The sequence below is a fragment of the Aspergillus affinis genome, assembly GCF_023601865.1.
Source record: "Aspergillus affinis strain CMG 70 chromosome Unknown NODE_4_length_623078_cov_86_301200, whole genome shotgun sequence".
NCBI lineage: Eukaryota > Fungi > Ascomycota > Eurotiomycetes > Eurotiales > Aspergillaceae > Aspergillus > Aspergillus affinis.
The window spans coordinates 279,269-288,700 of NW_026515785.1; the positions used below are offsets into that span (position 1 = coordinate 279,269).

A 9,432-nucleotide genomic window follows, 5' to 3' on the forward strand; every position below is an offset into this window, starting at 1 on the left:
ATGCGTAGCCCACTTTCTGATATCTTAATTGACCCTGAAAATTCCGAAGACTAGCTATCCTTACAAGGAGGGGCGGTATCATCCTGACTTTCACTCAACCAAGACACGTCGATAATAAGCACTATTATAGGCGGGGTGTTTATACCTTGGTCCCTTTCAATCTGGTGGGACTTGATGATAATGCGATAGAAAAATTTTCAATCGCCCATCACCGGGTCTAGACAGGCTTTTGCGTTAGGGGTTAGGTATGTCATCGACGTGGGCATATCAGGATTCCTTCGTACACCGGAAAAGCAAGGTGAGAAAGAATAAGAGAAAAAGAAAAGAAAAAAAGTTCTAATTTGGGATGGTGGGGAAGGAAGATCCGAAACCTAAAAGGCTAAAGCGAGCATACTCCGTAAACCAGAATGGGACGATTGACGATAAGGTCGAGTCTGGTGGGGACGCGATAGCAGGCAACCCCGCCACTGATCAGCCCTGAATAACGGAGTAACGTCCTCTGTTCAGTGTTCAGTATTTTCCTGCTCCATGCTGCATTTTCCTAGTGAAGCATAGCCAATGTTTTGAATATTCATTATCTGGACGGAGTCGATGCTTCATTGCCAATGGCGTGATAGCTGTCAAAGTAACCCTTCCGTACTACTGTACATGCTACCCGTCTACTTTAGAATCTCGTAAGATCCTACTTCAATGTTATGATTTTATTTAACACTGACCTCGAGTTATAAATAGCATAATATCAGTGTAAGCTAGATCGAAAAGACCGGGAATTCAGGAATTGACAAAGAGCTGTACCAGGGGTTCCCTCAGAAAAGTGATACATGCCAAGCCTGCTTATCTAATGCTAGCTGACCGTCTGTCTCCCTTGGCAATCCAACAACATCCTTACCTTCGCGATTGCAACCTTACTTGTCGAGACCTAATTGTACAGAATATGCAGTTCTGGTCACATTGATACAGCTACACAATTACAAGCTCAGAAAAACCATGGAGTAACTAGCGTTCTGGCATTCCTTCACGGATGTGAATGCAATCAAGATCATCATTACGTTCTTCTAACAAGCTCCTGCTAAAGCATGATAGGTTGAGAGTCCATTTGACTTGAATCATCGAAGTGTGCTTTTTAATTGTCTAAAAAAATTTGCGGTATCTTGTCAGACTCATTGCTCTGGACCATGACATCACAACGATCACAGGAGGATTATCCTGGCTCGATTGAGAGTGAGATTGAAGGCCGACCAACAAGAAGGACCCTCCATTCTAGCCGAGATGCCAATGATGAGGCTGAGAGTATTCATTCAGATGAAGAAGCATCTCTAATTCATCAGTCCGATGATGAAGCCTTCCCGATTCGGGAACCGGCGGAGCCGCATCGTCGCTTTGGTCTTCTTTCCACAACTTTTCTGATGTGCGTGGGTGCCATGAAACCGTGGCCCTGAAGTGGCTATACAACCCTCAAATGGAGATGTGTAAATTTCTGACAATTCACTCGAACAGAACCAACCGCATGATTGGCACCGCAATATTCTCCGTGCCATCATCTATCGCACAATCCGTTGGGAGCGCTGGTGCAGCCCTGACGTTATGGCTGGTTGGGTTTCTCTTGTCTTTCTGTGGATTTCTCATATACCTTGAACTGGGTAATCTGTTGCCTCGCAATGGTGGGGAGAAGGTCTACCTTCAGGCGGCGTATCCACGACCACCATTGCTAGTGAGTACGGTGTTTGCAACGCATATTATATTTCTCGGCTTTACTGGTATCTATTCCTGAGCCCCCAGTCCATCAAATACGCAGAGTTGCTGACCCCCGCGTAGGTATTGGAACTGTTGTTATTGCAGAGAATATGCTTCTGGCATTTGGGATCACAACAAATGACTGGGTGAAACGTGGTATAGCGGTCGCTATCATGGCATGTATAGCAGCAATGCATGTTTACACGAAGAACTGGGGAATCAAACTGATGGTGAGTGATCCGGAACAACCGTCAGCCGTATTTGTGCCCAATAATGACTTGATTTTCCAGAATACGCTCGCCTCGATCAAAATAATAGTCCTTGTTCTCATCATCTTCACCGGCCTTATAGTTCTCCATGGGGATGTGTCAAATGTACCCCATCCAGGAGCCAGCTTTGAGCATCCCTTCTCGGGATCATCTTCGAGCGTCACTGACTATACATTTGCTCTATATAAAGTCCTGGCTAGTTACCAGGGTTGGTGCAATGCCGGCTATGTTCTGGACGAAGTCAAAGATCCCCGTCGGACCCTCAAGATTGCTGGCATCTTAGGGCTTACCTCCGTGGGTCTTCTATACTTTATGGTAAATGTGGCATACTTTGCTGCCGCAACCCCCAAAGAACTGAGCGAGACGGGTGTCACGGTAGCTGCGCTCTTCATCGGTAAGGTTTTCGGGGAGGAAATGCAATCATTGAGTGCCGTCCTCGCGGCCCTATCTTCTTTAGGAAACTTAATGACGGCATCGTTCTCAATCTCGCGGGTGGTTCAAGGGTTTGCAGAGGAGGAAGTCCTGCCGTTCTCTTCATTCTTTGCCAAGAAATCACGCTTTGGCTCACCAGCCGCTGCCTTCTTATTGGTTTTCTTGTCCTCGTTCATTATGATTATCTGTGTTCCGTTTGGTAAGTACATGTCACCAATGTTGTTCAAACGACATACATACAAACGCCTTTCACCCTCCTCCCCATCGAGCACCGCTGACGCGAAAATACAGGGGATGTTTACAACTTCATTCTCGATGTAGGCCAGTACGCAATGGCGATTGTCCAACTGTTCGTCGTTATTGGTCTCTTCATCATCCGAAGGAGAATGACATACCCACAACGGACATTCAGGGTCTGGACGAGCGTGGCATTGATATTCATGGCCTCTCAGATTTACTTGCTCTTTTCCACATTCTCAAACTCGGCCAAAAGCAGCTCAAACCTACCAGTATGGTTGACTCCCGTGACGTCAGTCCTGGTGCTCTCGTGTGGTAGTATTTACTGGTTTTACGGGTGGGCAATACAGCCTAGATTGCGGCAGGGGTCTGACAGAAGGCCTCTGCCATTGGAAGAATCCCGCGATGATTAATGGGAGGTTTAGTTGCCATGAGTCTTATTTCTTTCCGCTTGAATACTTAATAACTGATACAATCGGCGGTTCTCAAATGCTTTGATCGCATTCAGAGATTCACTTGGCTTATAATATTTCTTGCTCTATTCACTTTTTGGGTAAAAAAAGAAGCAACAGCGTCTGTCTGCATAATTAGAATAAAGGTCTGCCCAAGTTCTAGATACAGATGAACGCTATACAAAAAAGAAAGAAATTCGCTGTCCTAAAAAAAAACGCCCCTTAGTTACCAAAGCAAGCCATCATGCAGACTCCGCAGGCTGTAATTCGGTGCTTGTCTCCCGTGAATCGCAGGAGAGCGCTACCTTCGCTCTCTTCCCTAGTAACTCAGACGGATGGTAAATGCTCATCACAACCATGGTGAAGAACATCAGCATCGCGTCAAACACATACATGAACACCTCGTGGCTGATCAAATAGCCATCATTCCCCTGGGCGTACTCAATGAGCCGGAAAATTGACCGAATCAGGATCAATACGCTGGAAGCGTACAGCACCACCATGATAGTCTCCCAGGAAGTTTGCTTCCAGCTTTTCAGACCCCCATCGAGGGACATGCGAGTCGGCTGCTTGTAAATTCGCCAATGGAAGATGGTCGAGGTAATGATGAAGACGCTGAAGAAGAGGAGCTGGATGCAGAGACCGACGATGGTTATTTTTTCGCCTGTGTGCATGGCACTGATGGTGCCGCTGGCCATGATGCCACCACCTAGATTAAATGTCTTGGTTAGAGGCTGCGGAGGTACTGGAGAGGGAAGACGCCTGAAGCTGATTGCCAATCATACCTGCGGCCTGCATAACAAATGCAACTATGTCCCCCGTGAGAAATATCCCGGTCAGCCACTTGGTGGGCACGACACTGATCGACTCGGCGTCGAGGTACCGGATAAGTCGGCCTAGGGTCATGTATATCGACGCAGCGTAGAGTGGTGGAGCGAGGAGAATCATGATCGTTCCGATTGAATATATCGGGATGGACTCTTTATCGTAATGTGCTAAGATCCGACATATGTACCCTATAATTTGGACTAGGTGGGTGTCAGTCAGTCAATTTCAATGCGCCAGTCTTGGGGCCTATAATACTTACAGACACCTCCAGTCACAAATACCAGCATGTATGAAGAGCGCATGCATATAACCTGGTATAAGTGGTATACAGTGGTAAGGGTGAACAGGACCAGGAATAGAATCCCGGCTGCCAGAGAGGGCGTGTAGCGATAGAGCTCAAAGCTGATGCCCGTATACTGGTCGTCGGAGCTCATAATGAAGTAGACACAACAATGAATGAATGAATGAATGGGTTAAGAATTCTCGACTTCTGTCGACCCCTAAGTATTATTTGTGAATCTACTTTCATTCCATCGTTCCTTTCAGTAGTATATATTAATTTCGTATTCATTTTTGCCGCCGTGTTCGCATTGTCGTATCCTCGTATATTCGTGTTTTTTCTTGACCCACAGGCATTAGCCGTTGGATCGGCATACTTGGCGCAAGGATCCATGGAATTACTTCTTCAGAATGCAGCGGATGTTCAGCGAACGAATCCTCACGCTGGATTTTAAGTTACCTATTCGTGGGTGAGCTGCAAAAATCGATTCCCAACGGTGCTTTTCCGGGTATTCTAGAATCATTCCGCAATTGGAGAGCAAACGGTTAAACTTTTAAAACTTTCCAGACTTTCTGTAAGCTTCCTATCTAAAACTCTATGATGCTGAAATGACCGTTTCCGATGGTGTCCAATTCCATCAGACCATAGGTGTACCCATGTACTCAGTGTCCTTAGACATCCCATCCAACAGTTTCCCAATCTCGCTCGGATGAACAACATTAAAAATCACCATCGTCAAAAACATAAGACAGGCATCAAAAATATACATATAGGCCTCGTGCTGCAGTAGATATCCCGAATTGCCCTGGATGTACTCAATCACCCTGAAAACCGAGCGGACCATGATGAGCGCGCTCGAGACGTATAGCACATTCAGATGCTTACGCCAGGGGATGTCAGACGCAAAGCAGCGTGGAATGGGATAATTCTTCAACTTCATATCGAAAGAGAATGCCACGAAGATGAAGAATCCGAAGAAGGCTAATTGTACGAAGAGCCCAACGATGATGACCTTTTCACCCGTTTTCATACCATTGAGGGATCCGCTGGCTTGGATGCCGCCACCTGTATCGGCCAGATAGAGTTAGGTCTCGGTCAATTTGCTGCAGTGTAATGTGAAGCTTACCGGCCGACTGGAGCAGAAAAGAGAGCACGTCGCCTGTCACGAAGATCTTCGTGAGCCATTTCTTCTTCAACATGGCATGCGACTCGGCTTGTAGCACAAGGATAATGCGACCCATCAACATGTAGATTGATGCGGCGAACAATGCCGGTGCCAGGAGTAGGAGCAAGGTTTGTAGCAGGTACGGGCCCAGGGTCCAATTGGGTGTCTCGTCGCTGGACATGGCTCGTCCAATATATCCGATCCATTCAACTGAAGCAGAGATTCATTAGCCTTCGAGAAGTCAATTGAGGACGAGCTATACTAACAAAAGCCGCCGATAACGAAAGGCATGAAAAACCACGTTCGTGTTTTGATCATCTGAAACGTATGCATCGCAGTCGTAGCGATGAATAACAGGATGAAGACAATGGCGCCTGCTTTGGTGGGATCATAGTGGTAGAAGGAGAACGTTACGTATTCTTCGTTTGATGCATCAGCCATGTTTAAAGGAATTGATCTGCTGACAGGGTAAAATGAGTGATGAACAGAAGAACGCTTCCTCCGAGACCAGATCACATATCTTAAGTAACTTTTCCCATCGCCTACGCATCAGGCCAGGTTTATAGGTGCCTGTGTTCTCTGTCCGAAGCTCCATTCTCCTCATCTAAGTTATTTATTCTAGACTAGCTGATCCACATGTCTCCTAGGACTTTGTTATTAGACGCTGACAACTTTGATCTATTATTACTAGAGACACTAGCACTACAGAAAATGGTCCAGGGACTTTGGAAATCCTTGACAAGCTAAACGACGCTATCCATTCTAGTCACAGGGAAAAATAAGATGGATGCATAGAGGAGGTTCAATATCTCTCCTACCTTGGCAAAATCGACCCACCGCGGCGATGACTCCTATACTTAGAGTATCTCCAGTGCTCTCGTGGCAATGGGGTCTCAGATTTTCCTGGTTCCCCACAGGGCCCAAAAACGAATACGCTCGTGCTCTGATAGGCCATGGACACCTTCCGAGATCTGATAATTAAACTTCTTTCCTTACGGGTTCTCCCAGGGCAGGGCATCGGTGGGGCCGAGGCAGAGTGCAAACCTTGACGAGTCATCGCGTAGCGAGCTAGAATACGAACGCGAGGGAGACATTAGACAGGCTAAAGTCTTGGTCTTTGAGGGGTAATCTCAATCTATTTATTGCCAGCCTCCCCCGTTCAACTTGGATATTCCATAGATTACTTTCGCCATCAACTAAGCAGTGCCGGGGTCTCATCATCATGTTGAGTTCATCGACGTGATCGCAAGAATCTCCATCGCTGCTTTCGTACTCATATGAATCTTTTAGATCGACACCTGTCAGTCTAAATTTCCATGTGCAGAATTGCTCAGAGGAATTGACATCTGACTCGCTTCTACTAGCTCAGCACAACAGGAAATTTCTCTCCAGAGCGCATCATCGCGTCATGGGGCTCTGCTATACCTTCATTTCGCCTTCGTAGGGGTGAGCAAGAAAGAAGGGCTCGGTATACTCCGTTCATTACAGTCGATTGGACCATTGATATAAAACCCAGGAATACACCAAGACACTTGTGTTCCAGAAGCCCTGCCTCCCGTACTACGTACATACCTCGATCGCATCCCTCGCCTGGCACTTCCACCGCGCCAGTGATGTTGGAATCCCGACCGGTAAAACAACGAACGGACCACAGGATCTCCCATCTTGACAAACACTTTACCTGATATTTCGGCATCTGTAAGGTGGGATGTTATGTGCCCTCACGGTTTCTTGGGGTAGACGGGGAGATAGTCAGGGTGGTGACAGAGGACGTGGAGAGGGCGAGGCGCCAGGCACCTGTCATCCAAAGTACGAGCTAAGCCTCATAACTCGCTCACTGAAATAGGCCCCAATTTTTGAATCTTGTAGTTGTCGTCGAATTTTGACAATAATGAGATAGATTGCAGAGCTGGATACCCTGCAGAAGGGTGTTGGGGCGCTTGAAGTGAACCAGGTATATCGCATCGCGCTGCCACCACACACCGCAAGAGATGTATGTGCAGGTCCACAGATAGAACGTTATCATATCCGATATCCGGTATCCGGTATCACTTGTTCCAACATTCTCCAGTAACTACTGCGAATGGTAGCGAAGAGCTTCTTCCGGAACAATCTGACTAGCTCCCCACTAATCTCAATGGTTGAATAGCCATCGCGGGAAGTGGGAGGGTATTGGAAAGATAGGACAGTGAATATTTGGAATGGGGGGGGGGGGGGTAGGGTGAGGTCTCGGTTATAGAAAGAGGAAAGAGTAAACCTTGCGGTTGGGTTCCCCGAAAGCCATACCATACTGTTGCTTAGTTTAAGGATTGGATTGGATAGATCCCAGGTATGATTTTATATATTGGAGGAACGGGGGAGCGTTCTGGTGGTTCTTCGGACCGATCCGGCCATTATTTGGGGCTTGAGTAACGTCCGTCGTGCTCTATTGAATTTAATCAATAATTCCGGACTCTTTCGGCGTTCAACGGTCTATTGAATCTGATTTCAGATTGGCGACCAGAGGGAAGGCAGAAGAAGCAGCCGAAGAAGCAGAGAAAAGGTTTACCGCCGGGACGGGAATGCCTGAGGCCCACTGGCCCCCGATGCCGCTCTGATTGGCCTCAGATCCATGATCGGTCAGAAATTATTGGGCCTGTCGCTCTGGATTCCATTTCCTTTGTTTGATTTATTTGATTTTCTTGTTTGTTTGAACGCAAACAAATTGCATTTTGCCCTTGCAACCTGCCAAGCCACCACTTCCAGCGCATGGCAAATGCTTCGTCGATGCAGCAACATGCGACAGGTCGCATGGACGTATGCAGGTAGGAGCCCTGCACCTAGGGAATAGTAAGTCGGGACCAAAATGCGGTATACTACTGCTACGAGCAGAATACACATTGGGCAGAGATAGCAGCAGTGTCGACACGACGACCAACGCATGAAACGCTGGTTGGGTATCCGGTAACTTAACGGGTCGTATGGTGCCTTACAATACTGAACCAGGTGAGGATGATTTAGGTTAACTAGTTAAGGCACTTGTTTAGTAACTTAGTAGGGACTCGAGGGTCTGGTACTTTATCCTAGAAGGGCCATAGTCCCGGTACCTCTCCATCCGGTACCCACGATGGATCCCTCCAGCATTTGGGACTGTTTATGTCATGCTGACCGTTGCCCTTCTCCTGGACGAAGATCCGTGCTATGATACTATCATATTCCGACTACATTGTATTGTAGTGCCCTCAGAGACGGGGGGAATTCCGTTCCTGCAACAATGGATCCAAAATGCCCCTCCTTTCCAACCCTGGGCCTGCTCGATGGAGGGAATCGATCTCCGGCTGGGATTAGTCGCGGCCGCAGAACCATGGCTCCTGGCGTGTTTTGCACGCGTATTATTATTTCACCCCTGAAACGAGCTGCCCAGTAGATCCTCATTATCACCATCTCTCCCTGGGCTTCGCTCTTTTTTTTCTCTTCTTTTCCTATCTCCCACTTCTCTCGCTTGTGTCCCCTGGACCTTTTTTTTTTTTAGGTTGTTTCAATCTGCCAATACTACCTTGATCGGATTCTATTCGTTCTGCAATTTCCAAATTCTAGTCCACGCCATCCACCGTGGTCACTGCTGCTGCACGCTAGACGTGCTGCCCCGTTCTGGGCTGCAGGCGATCCTCTCTGGCCACCTGGAAAAGCGCTGGTCTTTTCTTTTTCTTTTCTTTTTTTCCTTGATCGGTTTCTTCTTTTGGTCTCGATTGTTTACGCCTTCGATCATTAATTAATCCACCTTGGCTGGCACGTCGGCTTCTCCCCTCCTCTCCGACGGCTTTTTTTTTTCTTGCTCCCTCCCCTCTCTCTCTGATCCCTCCTATATCGTGCCGATTTCCTGGATAGTCGGCTCCCGCACGGTTCGTCGTTGAATCTTAGGGTCTTCGTGAGATCGACTGATTCTCTAAAGAGACGCGATCTTGACGGCGCCTGTGGACATTGTCTCCCACATTCCCCACCGGTTATCGATTCGTCGCGCCTGCTAGCGGAGGGCATTCGGAGACCCCAACCAAA

General features: G+C 47.5%; 3 protein-coding genes across 3 annotated transcripts; 1 reads left to right on the forward strand and 2 right to left on the reverse strand.

Annotated features, from left to right (window-relative positions):
- Positions 1–1,175: 1,175 nt before the first annotated feature.
- Positions 1,176–2,991, forward strand: KD926_007983 (APC family permease; the record flags this gene model as incomplete). The annotated part of the gene is made up of 5 exons (XM_053103242.1): positions 1,176–1,408; positions 1,498–1,715; positions 1,816–2,634; positions 2,727–2,752; positions 2,818–2,991. The coding sequence occupies 5 exons, from the start codon at positions 1,176–1,178 to the stop codon at positions 2,989–2,991; spliced, it is 1,470 nt and encodes a 489-aa protein (XP_052960548.1).
- A 375-nt stretch (positions 2,992–3,366) lies between these two features.
- Positions 3,367–4,386, reverse strand: KD926_007984 (RTA1 domain-containing protein; the record flags this gene model as incomplete). Its single annotated transcript, XM_053103252.1, has 3 exons — positions 3,367–3,833; positions 3,910–4,152; positions 4,212–4,386. The coding sequence occupies 3 exons, from the start codon at positions 4,384–4,386 to the stop codon at positions 3,367–3,369; spliced, it is 885 nt and encodes a 294-aa protein (XP_052960549.1).
- A 483-nt stretch (positions 4,387–4,869) lies between these two features.
- Positions 4,870–5,838, reverse strand: KD926_007985 (RTA1 domain-containing protein; the record flags this gene model as incomplete). The annotated part of the gene is made up of 3 exons (XM_053103263.1): positions 4,870–5,297; positions 5,359–5,607; positions 5,664–5,838. 3 exons carry the CDS (start codon positions 5,836–5,838, stop codon positions 4,870–4,872), a joined length of 852 nt encoding a protein of 283 aa, XP_052960550.1.
- Between the last annotated feature and the right edge of the window lie 3,594 nt (positions 5,839–9,432).